General features: G+C 43.0%; 2 protein-coding genes across 2 annotated transcripts in view; both read left to right on the top strand.

The window, feature by feature from the left end:
* Positions 1–15,590, top strand: part of c20h18orf21 (chromosome 20 C18orf21 homolog) — a 44,606-nt gene extending 29,016 nt beyond the window's left edge. Inside the window, exons 4-5 of the mRNA XM_063185964.1 lie at positions 12,771–12,964; positions 14,407–15,590. Of these exons, the coding sequence (XP_063042034.1) occupies positions 12,771–12,964; positions 14,407–14,572 (360 nt within the window). The 3' untranslated portion in view covers positions 14,573–15,590. The remainder of the gene's footprint in view (positions 1–12,770; positions 12,965–14,406) is intronic.
* A 1,174-nt stretch (positions 15,591–16,764) lies between these two features.
* The window catches only part of rp9 (RP9 pre-mRNA splicing factor), a 22,341-nt gene continuing 14,105 nt past the window's right edge, over positions 16,765–25,000 (top strand). The window contains exons 1-3 of the mRNA XM_063184949.1: positions 16,765–17,024; positions 17,318–17,348; positions 17,570–17,699. Coding sequence (XP_063041019.1) covers positions 16,879–17,024; positions 17,318–17,348; positions 17,570–17,699 — 307 coding nt within the window. The 5' untranslated portion in view covers positions 16,765–16,878. The remainder of the gene's footprint in view (positions 17,025–17,317; positions 17,349–17,569; positions 17,700–25,000) is intronic.

Genomic DNA, 25,000 nt, shown 5'->3' with positions numbered 1-25,000 from the left:
CAAATGCCAGTCTCTACTTGTCACCATCTCAACTCCAGAATGTGACTGTCACTTCTAAAACAGGGAAGCCATATGTCAGACTCCATGATAACTCTCAGTCACAGTCTTGTGCTTCTCTGCTTGAACCCATGTCTCCATCTGTATAACGGATATGGAGTCAACCAATAATGTCAACAGATGTACTGTTTGTCACATGAAAGCACTCCAAAGCTTCAAAGAGCCAACAACTTTCTGACATATGGGCATACTTGTAGTTGCATATAGAGGCATGTGCAAGTGACGGAAAGAATTGATTGTAAGATTGTGGAACAAATGGATGTCTTTCAGGAGTTACAGTATCAGAGCAAGGCTTCTTAGGCTTCTTCAGCTCTGCTCTATTCAGTAACCCACACAGTGGGAATGTCACAGTAGCAAATCGCTCTTCTGAAGCCACATGTCATGTCACAACAAAACGTGTCACTCATCACGGCACAACAAAAGACCGCGCCAAGTGCGGCTTTGAAGTCGAATTATCATTCCTCTCTCCCCATTAATAAATGAGGCCGTCTTTGAACCGATGGAAGATGCCTGCTCATGTTTTAAATTGGCGCGTTTTATCTATCATCATTTCTGTGAAAGAGCGATTGGGGTCGTTTGATTTGTCACTGTCAGAGTGATGTCTCTTTGAAGAAAGAGGATGAGGCTGTGTCGTTGCCATGTCATCTTTTATTCTCTAGTGCAGTGTTTCCCAACCAGGGGCACGTGTACCACTAGGGGTACGCGAGAACACTGCAGGGGGTACTTGGAAAGATGTTATTATTATAACAAATGTATGGAGCAATCACATCAGGACAGAGAAAGCGATATAAAACATGAATTAGGGGTTACTCATGGCACACCTAAGAGGTTTAGGGTGTACGCGAGACAAAAAAGGTTGGGAAACACTGCTCTAGTAGTTTAGACCTTTTCGAGACTTTCATCACAGACACAAGACAACACTTGTCTGATGCCATCCTGCTGGGCTCTGTTCTCCTCTGTTATCCCATTGTGTCCTGGAGACACATATACGCTGCATTCAGGTTCTTTATATTTTAGCTGTTTTATTATAATTGTCGGTAAGTTAGAGCTGAATGACCACATTCTAAGACAAAATGAGGGTCCTAGCTTTTAAATATAACTCATTTTATGTTTGTATGTATGTGCTTCGGAGACTGAGATATTTAGGATTTAATATTCAAAGGGCACCCTTTCCCAAAAAGGGCTTAGGACAAAATGGGTTATGCAAGAAGGAGGGAGAGAGGAAGGCGCACAGAGGGGGGAAGAGAAAAGAGAAGAACGACAGATTTTGAGAGTGAAAAGCACGTTTTGTCATGGGACCAGGCTTGTGCAAGATGAGTAGTTTTTCCACTCCAAATTTCTGTTCCTAAACGCGAACATGATCAGCCTGACCAAAACCACCCCTCACCCTAACCTACAGTACCAGTAAAGCAACGTTTCTACTGCTTTACACCAACAACAGTGAAGAAAAAACAGTCGAAGGAAAATGGCGAAGTTGTGACTAGGGCTGCACAATTAATCGAAAATAATCGAAAATCGTGATAAATTAGTGAAATCGAAGTCGAAATTTTAATCGTGATTTAATCGTGGCAATAGTGACCTACTTTTGAGAGCGTCCTTGAAGCCAGAACATACTGACAGGCTCAAGTTTCTGGCCAGAAATCTGTCCACCTAAGTTTCATGCTATTGCCTTTACATAATTATTACAATTAATTTTATTTTCCTCATCCCGTATATAGTTAATTCTTGTTTAGATTTCATCTTGTTATAATTTTCAAAAAAATCTGCAAAAAATCAATAATCGTGATTAATAATCGTGATTACGATTTTGATGAAAATAATCGTGATTATGATTTTTTCCATTATCGTGCAGCCCTAGTTGTGACCGGACAGTAGGGTACGAGACAGTAGGGCACGAGACAGTAGGGTACGAGACAGTAGGGCACGAGACAGTAGGGTACGAGACAGTAGGGCACGAGACAGTAGGGTACGAGACAGTAGGGCACGAGACAGTAGGGCACGAGACAGTAGGGTACGAGACAGTAGGGCACGAGACAGTAGGGCACGAGACAGTAGGGCACGAGACAGTAGGGCACGAGACAGTAGGGCACGAGACAGTAGGGCACGAGACAGTAGGGCACGAGACAGTAGGGCACGAGACAGTAGGGTACGAGACAGTAGGGCACGAGACAGTAGGGCACGAGTGTTATTAGGATCAGCTGGTTCACTGATTTGGCTGGAGCAAAAGTATGCCAGGACTTCTACCTTCTGCACCCGGGTTTTTCCACCGCTGTTTGTGAGACAGCAGTTTCCCGGCCGATAGGCATACATCGATCAGTGAACATGACACAGATGCACACTGTGAAGGCTGTTTCTTTGTGGCATGCATGCACACTGAAACAAACACATGCTTTACCTTCTCTCTCTCCGTTTCTCTGTTTATGTCCATCTCTCTCTCTCTGTCTCTCTATCTCTCTCACTCTCTCTATCTTTTTTCCTCTGTTTCTCTGTTTATGTCCATCTCTACGGAAGCTCTGAGCTGCCAAGGTTGAATATATATTTGGCTCAGTATCATGTAATAATGTGAAAAGTTTCACGTTATAACGTCATATTTATCATGTTATAACGTGATAATATCACGTTATAACATGAAATTATCACGTTATTTCGTGATATGAAGTTATCACGTTATTCTGAGATAAGGAACTATCACGTTATTCTGAGATAAGATATTATCATGTTATTCTGAGATATGCAACTATCACGTTATTCTGAGATAAGAAATTATCACGTTATTCTGAGATATGCAACATTTGGCCATTCAGCACTTCAACACTTCCCGGTTCAGTCAGAAAAGCCATCAATAGCTCCATTTATGCACACACCAAACGGCTTCAATTTATCATAAGAATCAACGTGCCATAGATAATTAGGGCCAGGGTTCATGTACACACGTTGCATCAAGCGATTTCTTCGTCTTCTTTCAACGCCACTGGGGTCGAGGAACTTTAACAAATGTCTCACTGTACTTTGGGTGACAACATAGGCCTATCCAGCTTGGATGCAGTTGAGATGGTGGAACTTGTATCCATGTAGCCTCCCGTGTCCACGCAGTTGATCAATGAGAAATGATGCAACGTCAAGTGGGTCAGATTCATTCTTTCTTCGGTACAACCCCATGCTTTTCAAAATCCTTCGGAGAGTGCGCATACTGACAACAATACCATCCACAGTGCTCAACAACTGTAGAATTTCACCATGCCTTAGACCAAGCTTGAAATAGAACTGAATTAAGTCCTGTAGACGAGCCATGTTCCTTGACTGAACCGGGAAGTGTTGAAGTGCTGAATGACCAAATGTTGCATAGGCTATCTCAAAATAACGTGATAATTTCTTATCTCAGAATAACGTGATAGTTGCATATCTCAGAATAACGTGATAATTTCTTATCTCAGAATAACGTGATAGTTCCTTATCTCAGAATAACGTGATAACTTCATATCACGAAATAACGTGATAATTTCACGTTATAATGTGATACTTTCACGTTATAACATGATAAATATCACGTTATAACGTGAAACTTTTCACGTTATTACATGATACTGAGCCAAATATATATTCAACCGTGGCAGCTCAGAGCTTCCGTACATCTCTCTCTCTATCTCTCTCACTCTCTCTTTCTTTCTTTCTTTCTTTCTTTCTTTCTTTCTTTCTTTCTTTCTTTCTTTCTTTCTTTCTCTGTCTTTCTAATGCATATGCACTTGTACACCACACACACACACACACACACACACACACACACACACACACACACACACACACACACACACACACACACACACACTTGAGCAGTTCTGCACTGCTGCAAGGTCAGATGATCCAGTCTTGCCTGGCTGTGTGCATTGCTTCCACTGGCCTGGCCTGGCCTGTATGGGTGGGTGTGTATTTTAAGAGCACAGCAGCCTATTCATAGAAAACAATGAGCCTGATTTGATGAGCCTGAAGGGTTGATTTGTTGTATGTGCGTGTGCGTGTGTGTGCGTGTGCGTGTGTGTGCGTGTGCGTGTGTGCGTGTGCGTGTCTGTGTGTGGGATGTGTCTGTGTGTGGGGTGTGTGTGTGTGTGTGTGTGTGTGTGTGTGTGTGTGTGTGTGTGTGTGTGTGTGTGTGTGTGTGTGTGTGTGTGTGTGTGTGTATGTGTGAAGGAGGAGGTGCAATATCTACCCCTAAACAACTTCAATTAACCAGGCCATTCTGACCTGTAATGTATTGCATAGGACCCTATGATTCTGATCAGTCCCTACTGATTGCTATGACATTTGCTTCCACCACTATTTGGATTTGTAATGCTGCCTTCTTGGTGAGATCCAAATAAAAGTATTAATGTGTCTGTGTGTGTGTGGGGGTACGGGGGTACCATTTCCTGCACAGTGTACCTTTAAGAAAGCGATCATCTCACACACTTCAAATCTTAACCGATATCACTGCCCTCTTGCTTTAACTTTTTTTAATAAGTGTTCATCACTCATATCCTCTCATATCCTCGCATTTGATAATTTGGTTTTTTTACAGACTGAAACCAAACCCTTGCGGGAATTTGTGTTTTGTAGATTAAAAAAAACAACCTCTGTGGCTCCCCTTTTACTTGTGTGTGTACATCAGGGCTTGACATTGGCATCTGCTAACCAGCCAAATTGGCTGTGGCTAGGTATAACCAAAGAAGGTGGATCTAACAAGAAGCGTCATTTTGTTTCTTTTCCGGTATCCACTTTATGTCGGGTGAACGCCCCTTTAGGAGACCTTCGGTAAGGAGACCTTCGGAGTCCTGAGGTTGAGAATCAATTAAGTCCCCTTAGCGCTGTAGATGGCGGTAGCGCACGTCTTGCGCAAACACCTCAAAAAGAGAAGAAGAAGTAGGGGACAACGCCCCCTTAGGAGACCCAACTTCAGCACACGCTTTTGCATTGAGTGGGCGTGTTTTGCGATATCTTGCTCTGATACAGTATTTTTGGTATAACTTATCTGTCACTAGCCACTATGGCAGGTAGCTTATTCTTGGGTGTGCCCTATCAGAGTAACATTCGTATCTGTTATTTTGGCCCTTGTGCATTGATCGTTTGCATTTAGATTCAAGAAAAAAAAGAAAAAGAAAGAAAGAAAAAAGAAAGATCTCAGATACTCAGTTTCTAATATGCTAAGGCCTATGCTAATAGTACTGATCGTCTTGCTATAGGACTTCATCTTCTGAGCACAGAATAATGCTGTGGTCACACCGCCGGCGTTGAAAGAGCTAAAATGCTGCTTACTCCTGCCTGGAAAGCACAGGTCAGGGGCGTTGAACGCGGCAAAAGATTCAACCTGAAGCGTTCGACCAAGAATCTCGACCAACCGATGCTCGTGTTTAGAAAAATGTGAACATTTCATTGGCTGCCACCTGCCGCCGCTGAGCTCATTACATATTTTTAGATAAAGTTCAACTTTTGACGCCCTAGGCTTTTGACACTTTTGACTCTCGACATGCTTTGCGGCTTTTAACGCTTCTGCCGCCTGCTCTCCCATACAAAGTCAATTACTTCCGCATCTTTCCACACGTTCAACGCCGGCGGTGTGATCGCAGCATTACAGTATCATGGTTCAGAAATACTGATGACAAAACACTAGGCTAGTAGAAATGCAGAATGGCTAGTGACTCAGGAATACCACAAGCCACAGTGGGGCCAGTGAACAAAATGGTTAATGTCAAGCTCTGGTTCTACATACATGGCTCTGGTTTAGACATTTTTATTTTGTTTTACCACTGCTACCAAACTTGGAAGTATATCTTACTGGATTTTGGGGATTTTTTGTCACTGGATCTCAATCATGCTGTACTGCACACTTGAGTGAACTTGAGTGATCAATTGAGTGAAGTTGGAAGTAAGTTGGATTTTGTTTCTTACATTTTATTACCTCCGCCAAGGGGAAATGTTTTTGGTCGCGTTGGTTTGTTTGTTTGTCTGTTTGTCAGCAGCATAACTCACAAATTAATCACCGGATATGGACGAAACTTTGTGGGTTTGTTGATAATGACTCAAGGAACAAGTGATTAAATTCTGGTGGTGATCCAGATCACGAACCGGAACTAGGACTTTTTGAAAGATTCTGTCAGCAGGATAACTAAAAAACAAACTGATTTGGACGAAACTTTCTGTGGAGTTGTTAGTAATGACCCAAGGTACAAGTGATTCAATTCTGGTGGTGATTCGGAGCAAGAACCGGAAACAGGACTTTTCAAAAGATTCTTCACCATCTAGAAGCCCCCTAGTGATCAGAAATTGAATTGCGGGGACAAAAACAAGGCAGAAAGACTTAGGGTGTAACATAGTCAAATGTATCAAGCAGCTTCCTTGGCGGAGGTCTGCGCTCTCTGAGTGCTTCTAGTTGGTATTGTTTCGGGTGGCTGGGTGTTTTCACTTTTTTTCGGCAGAGTTTGCTTTTCATCATTTGACATTCAGTATCACTTTTCCCCCCTCTTAGCTGGAAGCCTTTCTCAGCAAAAAATCCCTCTCAGAAACCCGCTGTTGAAATATCACTGCCTCCTCATTTGGCATGTGTATACCTTGAAATGAATATTGATTGTTTCTTTTGTTTTGTTTTTTTTGTCCTCTGTTGACTGCACTGCAGGCTAATTTTAAAATATGCTGGAATTAGTTTTTTTTTTTTTTTTGTTAAACTTTATCTGTGTTCCGAGTAGCTTGCTGTTCTCCTACTGTGTTTTTCGCTAGACTTTTTTTTCCCCACTTGACATTCAATACCAGACTTTTTTCCCCCTCTTAAGTTAACAGAGATTTTCTCAGCATAAGTTCCCTCTAAAGCCACGGTCGAGTGTCCCCAGCCCCTGCCATCTCCTCCCTGCCTCAGAGCCGTTCCTCACGACTGCACAGATGGTATTGGTTGATAGCATCCATGTCACCGTGCGAGCATGCGTGCATGCGAGCGTGTGTCGGTCTATGTGTGTGTGCTGGTATGTACGTTTATGTGCATGTGTGCGCGCCTGTGCATGTGTGTGCGCCTGTGCATTGAGGAGGTGGCAAGCGCCAGTCCAGATCTATGTGTGTGCGTATATACATACATGTGCTGAGTGGGGTGACAAGTGACCTCACCCCAAATCCTTGGGCGCCTCACGGTCACGTCACGTGCGTACAGTATATGAGTTTCAGGATTAGATGGTTACTGGATAGGGGTGCAGGGCTTATGGTATAAATTAAAAGGAGATGTGATGTGATGTGATAGTCTCATCTACTGTGTGTGTGTGTGTGTGTGTGTGTGTGTGTGTGTGTGTGTGTGTGTGTGTGTGTGTGTGTGTGTGTGTGTGTGTGTGTGTGTGTGTGTGTGTGTGTGTGTGTGTGTGTGGGGGGGAGAGAGTGAAAGCATGCGTGAGCTGGTGTGCACGTGTGGCCTCTGTATATGCTTGAATGTATATACACATATACATATCGATGTCTTTGCGAGGGATCGCATACATGCCACTATGAGAAGAATGTGTCATTGACACATCCGTGGCCGTGGCCCTGTTTGGGTGTTTTTCAAGTGTGCCGGTTTGAAGTAGGGGGGGGATTTACAGTCGGCTTAAGAAAGCAGTCGGCGGCAGTAGTTTTTAACTAGTTTGAGACACCCACCCACACCTTCTGGTCCCAAGTTTGAAATGAGATGGACCCCCCTCAGCCACAGCAGGTGCAACATCCCGTCGCCTCACAACATATGCAGTCCAAAACATTGTCTGTCTGTCTGTCTGTCTGTCTGTCTGTCTGTCTGTCTGGCTGGCTGGCTGGCTGGCTGGCTGGCTGGCTGGCTGGCTGGCTGGCTGGCTGGCTGGCTGGCTGAATGGCTGGCTGTCTTTCTCTCTCTCTCTCTCTCTCTCTCTCTCTCTCTCTCTCTCTCTCTCTCTCTCTCTCTCTCTCTCTCTCTCTCTCTCTCTCTCTCTCTCACACCCCTTCAGACACTTTCATAGTGTTTATCATCCTAGTAAAGAGAACACACAATCACACCACACATTCCCTGACTCATGGCTCACATACAAGCACACTCACAAACACACACACACACACACACACACACACACACACACACACACACACACACACACACACACACACACACACACACAGACACACACACACACACACACACACAGTCAATACTCAGTCATCCACAAACAGTCATACACACACACACACACACACACACACACACACACACACACACACACACACACACACACACACACACACACACACACACACACACACACACAGTGAATCTGAATACTCACTCACACACACACTTACACACACACTTACACACACACACACACACACACACACACACACACACACACACACACACACACACACACACTTACACACACAGATGTAAACAGGGTTATCACCTGTATCAAATATAGCGTTTAATAACTTTATTGTTATCACTGTTAGATCTTTGTTGTCACACACGCAAGGACGTGCACACTAACCACTTGTATTAAATAGATTTTAGAATAGCTTTTCATAGCTTTATTGTTATCTCTTATTTGGTTTTTATTGGCAGACGGGTTTTGTGATGATCAAAGGCTTTGTCCTCAGTCTCTGAATCTCTGAGAGGCTTTAGATGGCATCGCAGCTCTCAATATGAATGCAGATGGCATCATTGTTCTTAATATGAATCAAAATCCGCTCACTCTGGCTGTTTTTACCTCTGTTATTTCTATCTTTGGTAAGGTAATAATATGCTGTGTCTATTTCCATTGTGTTTCCATTCTGCCTTTATTTACATGATACAGTATAGACTGTTTTTAGCTCATTCACTTTGTGTGCAAACACAGGTGCGGGCAAACATGCGCACGCACGCGCTCGCACACACACACACACACACACACACACACTGGCGTGATGTAAATAACAGCTGTGGTATTTTGGAAGTAGTGTTGTCATGGTCTAAATAGTCATTTAACCAATTCATTCACTACTCAATAGAAAATAAAGAGTAGTAAATTGAATGGCACAGAAATGTGGAAGATGGTCATTCTCATTTCATAAAAAAGATGAATCCAACAAGAACGCAACACAAATGCAATCAATGAGCTGTTCATTCACACCATCATCACAGTCACGTGTTGATGACGTATGCATCAATCAATTTATTTTCTGTTGCATAGTTAAAGGTTTTTTTTTTGTTTGTCATCATCAACAATGAAGAACACTAACTGAGTTACAACTGCAAACAACATGATAATGATATAATAATACAATAACACATTTAAAAAATATTACATTTAACAAAATATTATTCCAGTTTGCCCTTGAGGACTTCTGGGCTACAATATTTTTCAATATTTACATCTTAACTATTCAAACATTGTTCTGGTAAATCTGCTCTATCAGAAAAAGTAGTTTAAAGTTATTTATAACCTGACCAAAAGAGGAAACGTTTCACATGTCTCATCCCATTCACCATCAACTCTAGATAGAAACGTCTAGATGCCAATCAATATTTTCCTGGGAGTAGCCGGCCCTGCATTTCAGCCAGTCGATTGATTGCTTTTAGCCCAGAGCAGTGTCGTTATTGAATAGCCTCTGTATGCCACCTCACGTCACGATTGGGTGTGAGGTTCATGTCCTAATATGACGTTTTTTTTACACTACCCTGAAATGAAATAAATAAATAAACGGGTAAAAAGTGGGATGGGTCTTAGGGGTGCATGCCTGGGCAATGATTGTTAATTCAGAACCATGTCAGGGTTGACTGGAACTCAGTGGTGTTGGATTAGTCCTCATCAAGTGTGTGTGTGTGTGTGTGTGTGTGTGTGTGTGTGTGTGTGTGTGTGTGTGTGTGTGTGTGTGTGTGTGTGTGTGTGTGTGTGTGTGTGTGTGTGTGTGTGTGTGTGTGTGTGTGTGTGTGTGTTTCGGGAGGAGGAGGGGGCTGGCGAAGGGCATGCACTGCGTTGCAGACAGGCAGACATGTAAAAATGGGCCAGTGACAGTAGACAGTATGGAGAGTATGAGCGAATAGAACAAGCGCCAGCCAAACTAACTCCGCCCCCCGCAGTTACTGATTGGCCACTAACCGGTGTTGCGTCGGTCGAGGCCGTGCCTTATAAAGGAGGCCGCGTTCCCCCCATGCCATAGTAAACACAGATCCCCTCTCAGGCCTCACGGGAAAACAGACAGACAGACAGACAGACAGAGAGAAGAGACTACTGTTCAGAGACGCAACTATACACTCAACTCAACTCAACTCGACTCGACTCAACCACCTGTTAGACTCAGACATGGCTACCTTTGTTTCGGTGAGTTCACTTGTGCCAGCCTCGTTACAATTGACTAGAGACTACAGCATACAACACAGCAATTGCCTGTGAGTTTATATTAACTACTTGTAAATGGTTTGTGTGAGTGTATTGTATTGTGTGCAGAGTTGAAAGTTCTCAGCTATGGGACCATAGGCCATAGGGGACAATATTTGCTATTAGACCACCATAATAACTTTAAAATGTTTGCCAATATCAAGGATCAAAATTACTTATTGCTTCCTGCCGTGCATCTACTTTCTGTTATAGCTGTTATTTTGTATTTCGTAACTTTGCACACTTGGTTCCTTAGTGGTGCCTGTGTCACTTTTGCAGAGTGCGGTCTCTCTCTCTCTCTCTCTCTCTCTCTCTCTCTCTCTCTCTCTCTCTCTCTCTCTCTCTCTCTCTCTCTCTCTCTCTCTCTCTCTCTCGGGAGCGCAGTGGTTAAGTAACCTGGTCGAGGCCAGCTTATTCAAGTGTGTGCGGGTATGCGCTATGCAACAACCCTCGTGGTTGTGCTGCTGCAGAGCATGTGCCTTTGTGCCTTCCTGCCTTAATAACGCCAGGCATGGAGTATGCAACAGTTTTATGGGGGTAGTCGTAAAGTTTGGCCCTCGACACCTTAATGGCATTAAAGGGGAGTTGTTACCGAGAGGCCCCCTGTCTCATGCCTTTGCCAGTGGGTCACCGAGGGAAGATGGATGCCCAGTCTCCAAGGAGGAAGAGAATCCCAGAGATGGAATGTTGAGGAGGAAATTAATAGCTCATCACTAGCCTGATTATCATCGACGTTCAAATCTCTTCGAGACTTGGTCTGACCAAAAGCATAACAATAAACATTTCCCAAACGGCATGCTGGACCCACCTCCCTAGGGTTGCTTATGGTTGTTTGAGTACAGTGAAAGGTTTTTTCCGTATTTACGGGAACTCAGAAAGTACTTGCATTGCTCTTGACCTGAGTAGTTGCAACGCTGAAGGTGTTGCGTCACTAGGAGAGCGCGGCCTGGCTAGCTCATCACCAGTATTACAATTAATTGCTCGTCATTATTACTCACAATCAAATTGGATTACTCATTCAGTAGCAAATAGCTTTTAAGTAGTGCAGAGTGAAAAAGAATCTGGTGCCACACGGATGTCTATTTTCTGTTATTTATTTTTTCAGTGCTGTAAGACTAACTTTTCGACATGTGTCTTCATCAGAGTCCCCCTTTTTCCCTCTGCACTTATTATTTAGTCCTGCTCTGGTCGCACCGGATTGTCAAATTAGAAGCGCGGAGGGCGTATTTCCTTTGTTTTTGCTTTTAAGTAGTTCATCAACTCCAGAGAAGGGACAGATATTTGTTCCTTCTTCATGCAAAACACAACATACTTGGCAAACGAACCATGTTTGTGTGTGCAGCTTTAACAAACAAAAAAAATGCACCACCATTTTCAATTTTGAATCAATCTCTTGCTGAATGCAGTCTTGCTTGTTAGACCAGGGGGGAAGGGGTTAAGATTGGGGTTTGGGTTTGGGGGTGTGATGTGGGTGAGATAGGGGTTTGGGGGGGGGGGGGGTCCACACCCTCTGACCCTGGGCTAGACATAGACCTACTGTATTTTGCAACACGTTGCAGCCCCCTGTGAATCCCCCTCCTCTGGTTTCTGGGCAGATCGACGAGAGCAGCAGCAGCCTATACCATATCTTTCTCAGGCTGTCAGGCCTGACACACACACGCACACATGCACGCACGCACACACATACAGACACACACACGCACACACACGCACACGCACACACACGCACACACACACACACACACACACACGAGCCGTGACACATGCAAGCTGCTGGCAGAGGAATCTTGTTTGAGGTGCCCGTCACAGCTGGTGTGGCAGACTCAAGGTTGACTGTGCTGTGCGCACAGTGTCTAACATGCCATATGACTGCTCCTATCTTCCACACAGCCAAGACACATGTTGTTTACAATGTGCTGATGTTCCTTTTCTGCGCTGTGGCTTTCTTATGCGTATTCAGAAAGAAGAAATGAAGTGTTGCTCTTTTGCAATGCTACACATGAGGCAGATGTTCTGTTTTGTATTGTGTGTGTGCGCCAGTGTCAGAGCTGGATTCCCAAAGCTGTGGCAATGATCAAGTCTGCAAGTGAACATTGCTTTAGCTCTTTCCATGACAAGAGGCTGCAAGCATTTTTTTGTGATATTAAAAGCTATATAAAAACAAATGTTGAAATAATGCAACTGATATGTATAGAACAAATGTGACAAGACTGGTAATCTTAAACACTTCGGGTTTTCTTGAAAAACCCTAAGTGTTTAAGTTAAACAGTTAGACATAATGAACTTAATACATAAGACTGGTAATCAATAATGCCATACCAATCAAAGTGTTTTTGTGTGATCTGGTTACAGATGGCCACGTGTCACACCTGCAATAAGACGGCTAGAAGGTCGGGACCAAACCGTGACTTCCTGGCAGCCATGGGCAAGACGACTCCGAGAGGTGGAGGGCAGCGAAAGACTCCCCAGTCCGCCACGAAAGGGTTCCCCTCCACATCCACCCCGACCTCCACGCCCAGTCAGAAGACGCCTTTCAGCACACCCAGGTAGGATCCTTTTGATTTTATATTGTATTGTTGACTCTTTAAAGGCACACTGTGTGAGATTTTTAGGTGTTTATTTCCAGAATCCATGCTACCCATTCACTAATGTTACCTTTTTCATGAATGAGTGGGAAAGGATCTGCACACTGCGTGCAAAACACTTAATTTATTAGGAGCAACGTTTCGATCATAGATCTTCTTCAGGCATCTGATTCCCGCTCCTACGTGTGACAGTTTTTTGATTTGGAACCTGCTGATGCTTTTTTGCTGGATGTGCGCACTTTCCACTACACCTTTTTCATGAATACCACCACCATCAAATTCTAAGTATTCATTATGACTGGAAAAATTGCACTTTTCATGCATGAAAAGGGGGATCTTCTCCATGGTCTGCCATTTTTAATTCCCAGAAATAGCCATTTTTAGCTACAAAAATGACTATACTTGGGCCAATGTGGGACATACTAGAAAATATTAGTTTATTAGTAAACTTTCATGAAAAGATCCAATTTTGCAATAGGCAACACAGTTTCAATGAGCAGCATAGTTGCAGTACCTTTTTTGAAGTACAGAAGATGGTGAGAAGGTCTTTGTTAATCCATTAAGACTGGGGAAACTCATCTGTGCAACACAAACTTTAAGACCGGCTGCAGCAGTCTATGTGTATTTACCTTTAACAGCGGTGGCGATTCCGTTAATGTTTTTAGACACATTAGGTCTTAAAAACGCTTCATTTTTTAACCTTAGAATGATGTTCCCAAAATCATTTCAATTTCAAAATGTGGAAAGCCATTTCTAAATTTGCTTTGGGAGATTAGCACACTAACTGACGTTGGAGGAGCTGGCCATATCTGAATAGCTTGAATGGCAGACAGTTTCTTTCCAAGCCTGTGCGAGCAATCAAAGAGGAAAACAATTTAGTGTCGCTTTAAATGTTCCATCACGCCAAAGAAGGCTCCCAATCACCCTGTGAGTTATGGGTTAATATAAAGATGGCGTCAAGCACAAGTGAAAATCCAGGCCGTAAACTCCAGGCCGTACATTGTGTTAGAATGTCACAACATAATGTCACAACATAATGTCACAACATAATGCCATAACGGCGTCAGCTGGAGGTGCTGGGGCGCTGCCTCTGTGTATAGCTAGGTTAAGATAAACATGACTACATGACGTAAGCACGATGTTTTACTCCCAGGCTATTTACACAAACTATAAAATGCTTATAAACTGGAGAGTTTTACAATGACAGCGCAATGGAACTCTCCTCCTGCATCGTTTTTTTTTACACTAAATGTTTGGCTGTTTTGTGTTTACAAACCAAATACTCACTGAATAATCCCTTAAATGGGACTGAATGGGGTGAAGGCTGAAGTTTGCGAAACTCTGTGTCCACTTGTTAAATGCTAACGTGAATGGCCACTCTTGTGCTCTTGTGTCACCTCTAGGGCACCAGTGTCCTCCGAGTCCACGAGTTCAGGTGGCAAGTCGTCGTCTTCCTCCAGTGTGAAGAAGTCGGCCTTCTCCCGGCTCAAGAAACTCCTGATGCTGGAAGACAGCCCCAGCAAGACCAACAAGAAGGGAGGATTGAAGGACTTCCTGTCAGCGCTCTGAAGAAGAAGAACGATGGAAAAGCTGCTGTTGCTGCATCTACAAAGTGTCCATAGTATACCAACTCGATACCTTATCGGCAGGCGCTATAGCCTTTTTGACTTGGCGCCACAAAGGCCATATTAGAGTGAGGGACACATGGCAGAGAATGTATTGTTCTGCTGCTCAGGTTCAATAGGGTTAGTCCCCCTGATGAGGAGGAGATGTAGCGCCTCCTACTGGGCTGAGGGGGAAGGCTTGTGTGCTCTTTCTCCCCAGTATGTCAAAGCCATAGAGACAAGTGGGCCTGGGCTAATGCTTAGTGCAAATGGCCACCTTGTCACTCTATGTTCTTTTGAGGAGTAGCCTATTAATAGGCGAATGGTTTGGGCAGGCCCTTGTGTGCTTACCTCCTTTTCTCCCCTTTCGGCAATTATTTGGTCACGTCCCGTACTTGTGGTATCAGCATCAGGTTAATATGGGGGAACTGTTACTTATTTTATGAGTAATGAACTAATTGTTTATTGTATTACAGTACAATATTTAGGAGGCAGTTGTGTCAAATAGACAAGAGACAGGTGCATTGAATCTGCACTTGCTTGTTATCATATTCAATGTCTTTTTTTTTTTTTTTACTTCACTTTGAATTTTAAAAGTGAAAATTATGTGAAATGTGTATTATTGTATTGTATTATTATTGTATTATTCTGTGGTATGAATATCACAGTGCCACTGATTTTTTTTATAATCAAAATACTCTTTCCTAGGTCTACTAGTACATGCTGGTATCATGGAAAAGGTGCAAAGACGAAAATGTTTACATGCTACTATGCAGGTTCATTTTTGAAGACCAAATTTGAGCATTTCTAAGATTGATACTTAAACAAAAAAAACTGCATTTTTTTAACAGACTTGGGTTATATTATGTATTGAGTAGTGTACCTTCTGTGTTGTCAGGAGGAGGGTTTTTTGTCAAATGTTTGCAATGTTCAGATGTTGGTAATTTTTGCTTTTTTTCAAATGTATTAAATAAACAAAATATTTGTTATCTCATTGTATGATTATTCTTTGCCACTATCAAATGATATAACAAATAATCCAATATCACTATTCAAATGATCACTCACTATCCACTATTATTGTTTTATTTACTATTAAATACTATTGCCAATAATAAAGCCCTATCAATTGAATAGCAGTTGGGCAAGTTACTCAAAAACTGTAATGCATTACTGATTACATGTTACTGTGTTTTCAAAAGAATCCCTTACTCTACAATATTATTATATTTAAAATGTAAGGCATTACACTACTTTTGCATTACTAGTTACTTTCGGCAGAAGAACTGTAGACCTAAAAATGGATCTGACAGTTTATTACAGTGTAAACCAAGCTCATGAGTCATGACTTTTTCACCTCCCATCCAGGAGTTGTTTTGGCAGCATGCAGACTTAAAAACTACCAGGTTCAGGAATAGCTTCTTTCTGACCCACCACACTGAATACCACTAAAATCCAGGTCATTCATGTAATGCATAGTAACTAAGTAAATATTACAGATGCCCTGTACTTGCCTTACATTACTGCATTACAGTAGCCTGATAAACCAGCCTTAATGTGAGACCGGAGTTATTTAAGTAATGCATTTCAGTAAATTAATGACTTTTGTAATGCATTACTGCCCAACACTGCTGAATAGACAACCATCCTACATTGAAATGGCTTGGACATTTGCTGTATAAGGCAGAATTTCCCCAATAAAAAAAAATAAATATTCAATGAGTCTTCATGGGACTTTTGGTGATGTTGTCGTTATCTTTTTATATATATATATATATTATTTTTTTTATTTTTTAAAGTTTATTCATTTGTCTTTAATTTTGAAATGATCTTCAACCCGGAAGCGATAGATTGCTGCATACATTTCTATTTTGGGGTGCATCCCAATATGTGTCCTTGCCTCCTCCACTTGTGCTTGTCTCCTCGTCCCGCCTCCTGGCCACTCCTCCGTGGAGAAAACGATAAAGTTTCCCAGCTGTCAGCCTCGCCACAACAACTTTTGAGGGACTGTTTTTCATTCACCATCTCAATTGCAAATGAGAAAAAGACTTTACAATTGAGCTTTTGCAAGATATTGAAATATAATGCTGTTGTCAGTGATGTCATCATGCCGAGAAGCAACTGGAGGAGGCAAGGTCACATATTGGGATGCACCCCTGGTGTTTGCTTTGCTAGCATGCTTGCAAGGACGGGACAGCAAAACGAGATAAGGAAACATTTATCCATCAACATTAATTTACATTTCACTACGGATACGTAGAGTTTGTGACCATGTCAGACAGGAAGCGATCTAGAGAGGAAAGAGACAGGAGAGAACATAAAAGACACAAGGACGACAAGCACGAAGAGGAGAAACTCAGAAGACATACAAAAAAACTTAACCTCGAAGTGAAGAAAATCAAGCATGTGGAGACTTTGTAAGTCTTGTGCATAGATTCTTATGCATCGATCATATCTGTAATACATTATTTATGGTTAAAGTGGGGGGTCCACTTTCTTGTTGGCGTGTTAAATGATCACGTTAGGAAGCTGGTGTTTTGCTGGTGTTTTGGACAGCTGGCTACTTGACTAATGCTATAAATACTCGAGCTAATGCTAGCTTGCTACGTTTATTTTGATCACGGTGAAGCGCCATAGATGGAAAAGAAATGCACCGTAAGGTGCTACTTCAGCTCTTATGTGACTTTTTGCTTTTTTGCTTGTGTTACAGCTACGAAAACCCACCTCCCGGATTCATAAAGGTTCGTTGAGCAGTGACCGCAGAAATAGCCAGCTGCGCAGCTGCAGCCTGCGTGACAGTAGTGCTGGTGGTCTGTCAATTTTGCAGGGTCAGTTAATGCACTCTGGTCAGCTGCAGCATGATGATGGTGGTGATGATGATGAAGAAAAGGAGTGATATGATGTCTCAGTCTGGGGGTGAAAGTGGGTATTCTAGTAATACACCCCAGAACGGCTTTTGCAGGAACATGACGAGCGGCCCGAAGACTGCATCCCCGACGAAGATTGCAACCAGCAGGCACGAGAGTTCCTGGCCAGTGCTCCCACCAAGGGCCTGTGGATGCCACTGGGGAAGGAGGTGAAAGTCATGCAGTGTAAGTACAAGACAGCTTCCATCTCCCATTGTCATTGTGACAGCACTCCACACAACGAAATTGCATTTATGCCTCACCCGTGCAAAGGGGCAGCCCTCAGTGGCGCCCCATGGGGAGCAGTGCGGTGGGACGGTACCATGCTCAGGGTACCTCAGTCATGGGGGAGAGCACTGGTTGATTACTACCCCCACCAACCTGTCGGGTCGGGAGTCGAACCGGCAACCTCTGGGATGCAAGTCTGACGCCCTAACCGCTCACCCATGACTGCCCCTATTAGGTTCTACTTATAGTCTGTGTAGTCCTAAGATCCTATTCTCTTCAGCTCTGTTTTGGTGTAAGAGTTCTTGAGTCATTGGCTATGCACTTTGTACCCATATGATCTTGGGCATGCTTCGGAAAGTGATTCATTGAGCCACTACCACCACATGCATCGGAATTCTGACAGCAGAACCGGAAGGGGTGTGTGTTATTTTATTCTTTCCTCTCTGTGCGCGCTCAAAGTGTCACCACTTTCTTTGGTGTCACTTGTCTGAAGAAGGGAATGTCCTAGTGGCATTCTTTTGAAACAGACCTTAAGTCAAATGTGCAGGTGCTTTATTCTAACAGCCAGAAAAGGATATGTCGGACTGTGAAGGATGTCAAAAGAGGAACAGTATAGTTTATTTTTGTGAGGGGGAGGATGGGTCCTGGGCTGTGCCTCTTTGGCTAGGCTAGTCATTATCGGGACTCACTAGTTTGTTAAGTAATAACTAATAGGTCCACTAGTTCGTTTGATGTGTAGGCCTACTACTTCAACTGAAAACACGTAGCCTACCAGTTCTGCACCGTGGGGCAGCTGTCACTCTGAATGACGTAAGGCGCAAGTACAGCCCTCCCGGCCGACACGTCGTCAAACTAGTGAGTCCCAGTCATTATTATGCAGGCGTTATTCTCACTACAGCACAGCAACAGCTTTTTTCGCCCTTAACATATGCTGTCAGGGGTGTAGCCAGACAATGTGCCCAGAGATCTTATAGACCGAGATACGTCATTCTAGTTTTTTTTTCCCGGTATCCACTTTATGTTGGGTGAACGCCCCTTTAGGAGACGTTCGGTTAGGGAGACCTTTGGAGTCCTGAGGTTGAGAATAAATAGAGTCCCCTTAGCGCTGTAGATGGCGGTATCACACTTCTTGTGCAAACACCTCAAAAATAGCAGAAGAAGGAGGGGACAATGCCCCCTTAGGAGACCCAACTTGAGCACACCTTTTGCATTGGGGTGGGCGGGTTTTGAATCCTCTTTATTAATGCAACCTCTTTATTAATGCAACCTCTTTGATGCATTGTCTAAGCATGACACTGTCCCTGAGCACTGCTCTCTGGACACCTGCCATTATGACTTATCTGTGTGTGTGTGTGTGTGTGTGTGTGTGTGTGTGTGTGTGTGTGTGTGTGTGTGTGTGTGTGTGTGTGTGCGTGTGCGTGTGTGTGTGTGTGTGTGTGTAATAAGCAGTTGGTAAATTGCATTGTATGTGCTGTGACAGGCTTTGTGTTCTTTTTCAATATCCTAGTAACTCCCAGCCTCCCTAAGTGCTTCTGGCCTTGGGAGGATGTCACAAGGCGTGATTGACGACAGAAGTTTAATTCAATGTCTCGCAAAAAGTGCAATTGAAAGGGCATTTTCTCATTTGTAATTGGGATGTTGAAAGTGCAGAAGTCCCTCAAAAGTTGCTGTGTCTAGGTTGACAGTAGGGCTGGGCGATATGGAAAAAACACTATATCACGATACGGATTACTTTATATCAGGATAACGATATATATCACGATATAGCACAATTACATACATTTTCAGTTATTCTCTTCCTTTGGTCTTTATTTTTCATGTCGCAAAACAACATTTCTTTAAAATGGATCTTTTTATTCTTATTTTTACAGTAATATGAACTTACTGTATAGTGTGTATTGTGACGACATGAAATGTAATTAAATGATATTCAATTGTATAAAATTGATAAAATTACTATCAAGATATAAACGATATAGGAGAAAGGTCACGGTATACACTTTTATATCACGATAACGATATATATTGTCATATTGCCCAGCCCTAGTTGACAGCGGGGAAACTTTCAATTGTTAATTTCTCCACGGAGGCGGGGACGTCATGTGAAGCACAAGTCCCAAGCACAGGACAAGGACGGGAGAGATAGAGACAAACTAGAAGACAAATAATGAAAGTCACCGTCAAGTCCAATCTTTTTCATTACATAAAAAAAAAAACATCAGCGTTAACATCGACCCAGTTTTACCCAGTTTTACCTGATGTCCGATGTGTTGAGAAATGTCAAATATCGGCAGATACCGATACATCTGGCCGATACATTGTGCATCCCTAGTCAGGATATTGGAAATAACTCCTCGTTGGGCAGTCATGGGTAAGCGGTTAAGGCAGGGGTGTCAAACTCAAATTGACCGAGGGCCAAAATCAAAAACTGGAGTGAAGTCGCGGGCCAAACTCAATATTCTTTTTTTTAACGAAAATGGACTGAAATTGCTCTTGTTTAAATTTATTTTTTAAACAGATTCCCATATAGTTCAAATGTGCCTGATATTCTGTTGCATTTGAGTGTGAGCTGTTTCAATGGCCTGGGCCCACTCATATTCCTGTGATATATGTATTTTCATGTTCAAATCTTTATGCGCTACACAGTTATGGTGTATGTGGGCCAACTGTAATACACATTTGAAATGATCTCGCGGGCCAAATAAAATGGCTCCGCGGGCCAAATTTGGCCCCCGGGCCTGAGTTTGACATCCCTGGGTTAAGGCGTCAGACTTGTAGCCCAACGGTTGCCGGTTCGACTCCCGACCCGCCAGGTTGGTGGGGGGAGTAATCTCCTGTGCTCTCCCCCATCCTCCTCCATGCCTGAGGTACCCTGAGCATGGTACCGTCCCGCCGCACTGCTCCCTAGAGGGCGCCATTGAGGGCTGCCCCCTTGCACGGGGAGGCATAAGTGCCATAAATGCCATTTCGTTGTGTGCAGTGTTCACTTGTGTGCTGTGTGCTGTGTCACAATGACCATGGGAGATAGAGTTTCCCAATGGGCTTTCACTTCACTTTCACGCTTTCACTCGTGTAATCATGTGATTACAAATCCAAGATGGGTGAAACGCTCACCTTCCTCTAGTACAGCGGTTCTCAATCTTTTCTCAATAATCCCTCCCTGGACCTCATCATAAGCCTCCCAACACCCCCTTGACCTCATTGTAAGCCTGCAGACACCCCCCCCCCCTTCCATATTAAAAAAATAAATAAAATAGACTAATGCCCTCCAATGGCAACTAAGCACCACCCCCACTCAGCTGAAGAATCTTGCTCTTACTTTCGTGTAGAATGAGGCCAAGACTTGCTGAGTGAGTTGCTATGGTTGTGGTGGTGCCAGGTTATCAGCAAAGTCAAGACAATGTCCTCCAGGTGTCCATTTACTGTCTTCTTTACTCAAAGAAATGATTTGGCAAAAAAAAAAAATTTGGGTAGAGGAAGCCAGACTCACAAGCTTATTCTCAATATTTATTCAGACCATGTCCATGGCAGATGTGTCTCAGCCTAAAAACCATCATCAGTGCATTTGGCATCAGTACCACAATGTGACCAGAGGGTGGCGCTTGTGTGCATGGTGCAAACAGACGCATCGCATACACACACACACAGACAGACATGCTATCCAGGCTGACTCTGTCCATAATGAGTGTGGGCTAGTTAGCTTACAGATAACGTAAGTGTTGTGTGGTGCAGTCAGAACAAAGACATGTATTGTTTGTCTTGGCGTAGTCGCTGTTGGACCCACGCTGTTTTTCCTATTGTACTGACTGAGCACGGGAGCATTCAAACGTGTTACACAAGTCTGTGGTTGTTCCTGCCCAAGGAATGCACAGGCAGTACATACATTTGTCGAGAGAAGAATGAATCCAGATTATTGAGGGCAGCAGTGGTGTGTGGTTGGGTCTTGGGGGGCTTGGGGCTAGTGGGAAGGAGGGAGGGACTCTATCCCCCCCGAAGTCTTGCCAATGTTATTCAATGAGTATGATGCAACAAAGATAATCAAGAGTCTGTTGTGTTGACGTTGACACACACACACACACACACACACACACACACACACACACACACACACACACACACACACACACACACACACACACACACACACACACACACCTCATTGACAAACATGGGCTTCACACATTTTCTATTTGACAGGATGACTTGATGCCTGCCTTGCATAGTCTGATTCAGCTCAGTTCAGTTCAGGCTGTGCTGTATGAAAGGACTGATTTAATGAATTTCATTTGAGTTTGTCAGTATCGCCAAAAAAAAAAACAGTAAATGTGCTGAGCTTGTTTTATGCAGTACTTTAAAATGAGATAATAGCACATGTTCTTCTGGCATCGTCTTGCATTACTCATTTGGGACACTGAGGAGAGCAAAAAAAAAAAAAAGATAATGGGGACATTTTTCCCCCCTGAGCTGCATAATCACTGTTTGTTTAAGGATATTATGAGTTATGAGGGGCCTAGAGGAGTAGTTTTGTATTCTCCCACTCTTGGGGGTGGAAAAAACCTTGCCCAGTAAGCTGTTTACAACCGTTTAATTTCCCCATTAGCCTATTAGCAATTTTCTGACCTTTATTTCCATGAACTCTTGTTTGCCTGCCTTTCTAGAGACTGTGTCATGGAGTACTTGTTTTCTTGTACCGCACAACCATTGTTTAGCTGCAACCAAATTGACATTTTTGTAGAATCAAATAGACTGTTTCTACATCTATAACCTGGGTGGTGACATTTTTGACAAGAAGACCTCAGAGTGGGTGCAACCATAGCTTTTTGTTTGTTTTAGTCAAGTCAAGTCAGCTTTTATGTTGTCACTTTCATCATATGCACAAGACATTCAAGGAAAACTGAAATTACGTTTTCTCTCTATACCATGCCAGGACAAGACATACAAACTGACATACAGTGCAGACAGGACAGGTAACAGTGATGGACTGGTATAATAATTATACAATAAACAATAATAAATACAGTATAAATGGACATTTACCATTTAACATTGAACATGTAACATATATAAGATAAATAAAGAAAGAAGACACTACAATAATAGAAAATATAGCTGCAAGCAGCAATGCGGGGCCAAGCAGTAAACTTGCCCAAGTCGCCACGGCAACAGAAGGAACTGCATCGCCCCCTTTGGCCCAAATCTCGCCAATGTTGGTGTGCATTCCTTGGAGGGGAGTGTGATCATGTGAACCAAGATAAGTTTGAATCCGTTAAAAGGCTGCCGAGATATGAGCTCACTTCCTGTTACCTATTGGTGGCGCTAGAGTGTTTGAGCTAGGGATCCGATTTTTTGGGGTGGAAGTCATGGGAAGGACTAGTGTGTGTGCAAAAACATCCAGCAGAATCTGACAAATGGTTGCTGAGATATGACCTCACTTCCTGTTTCGCCACTTTTACGTCAATTTTGATTGGCTGTCACAGGCAAACTACAAGAGGTATAAAAAAATATTTTAATACCCTGATGCCTATCAGTCTGAAGATGATGTGTACGTTTTTGCAGGTCATTCTGACAAAAAATGTGGGACAAGTAGCATTTTATTGAATTTTACAAAATTCAAAATGGCGGAATTTCTCTTCTGAGTTGACATGACATCATATAGTGCGTTGGATTTGGCTTGGCCCAAGGATTCTAGTGATGGTAATATATTTTACATCGGGCATGTGGTTTTAAAGCTACAGCCAAAAATGTACTTAAAAGTTTGACCTGTTGGTGGCGCTACAGACTTTGAGCTGGGGATCTGATTTTTTTGTGGGAGGTCATGAGAAAGATTACTATATGTGCAAAGAATCCTAGCCAAAACAGACAAAGGGTTGCTGAGATATGACCTCACTTTTACACTTTTACACTTGCCACTTTTACAACAATTTTGATTGGCGGTCACGGCTAAACGATAAAAGATATCTAATATTCCTTGAGACCCCACATAAAGCTCAGTACAGAGATACAATATACCGAATTTCGGGTGAAATAGTCCAAAATTGTGGGAGAAGTAGCATTTTTATTCAATTTCACAAAATACAAAATGGCGGGAAAACTATCCAGGCAGAAAATGACGTCATATGGTGCGTTGGATTCGTCTTGGCCCAAGGATTCCAGGGATACCAAGTTTATGAAAATTGGCCCAGCGGTTCAAAAGTTACAAGCAGAAATGTACCTGCAACTTTGACCTGCTGGTGGCGCTAGAGTGTTGGGGCTGGGGTCCTATAACTCGCTGTGGGTAATGTTGATGCTGCCTCAAATATGTGTGCCAATTTACAGCATTTCACTATGTACGGTTCTATGGGCTGCCATAGACTTACAGTGAATTTTACAAAATTCAAAATGGCGGTATTTCCCTTCTGCGTTGACATAACGTCATATGGTGCGTTGGATTCGGCTTGGCCCAAGGATTCTAGTGATAATAAAATATTTAACATCGTGCATATGGCTTAAAAGCTACAGGTAAAAATGTGGCTAAAATTTTGACCTGTTGGTGGCGCTACAGAGTTTGAGCTGGGGGTCTGAATTTTTTTTCAGTAGGTCATGGGATGGACATCTATGTGTGTACAAAATCCTAGCCAAAACCGACAAAGGGTTGCTGAGATATGACCTCACTTCCTGTTTCGCCACTTTTACAACAATTTTGATTGGCTGTCACGGCTAAACGATAAAAGATATCTAATATTCCTTGAGACCCCATATAAAGGTCAGTACAGAGATACAATATACCGAATTTCGGGCGAAATGGTCAAAAATTGTGGGAGGAGTAGCATTTTTATTGAATTTCACAAAATTCAAAATGGCGGGAAAACTATCCAGGCGGAAAATGACGTCATAGAGTGCGTTGGTTTCGTCTTGGCCCAAGGATTCCAGGGATACCAAGTTTATGAAAATTGGCCCAGCGGTTCAAAAGTTACAAGCAGAAATGTACCTGCAACTTTGACCTGCTGGTGGCGCTAGAGCGTTGGGACTGGGGACCTATAAATCGCTGTGGGTAATGCTGAGACTGTCCCTAATGTGTGTGCCAATTTACAGCATTTTCCTACCTACGGTTCTATGGGCTGCCATAGACTTACAGTCGGAGAAGAATGGTGACTATATAATAATAACAATGAAGAAAACCTACTAACTCTATAGGGGCCTTCGCCAGCTTCGCTGCTTGGCCCCTAATAATAACAGTGAAGTACAGTATAATAACAATGCAAGAGGTAGGTTCCAGGACT

The sequence above is a fragment of the Engraulis encrasicolus genome, chromosome 20, assembly GCF_034702125.1.
Source record: "Engraulis encrasicolus isolate BLACKSEA-1 chromosome 20, IST_EnEncr_1.0, whole genome shotgun sequence".
NCBI classification, from domain to species: Eukaryota; Metazoa; Chordata; class Actinopteri; order Clupeiformes; family Engraulidae; genus Engraulis; species Engraulis encrasicolus.
This window is presented reverse-complemented; position numbering and strand designations above follow the sequence as displayed.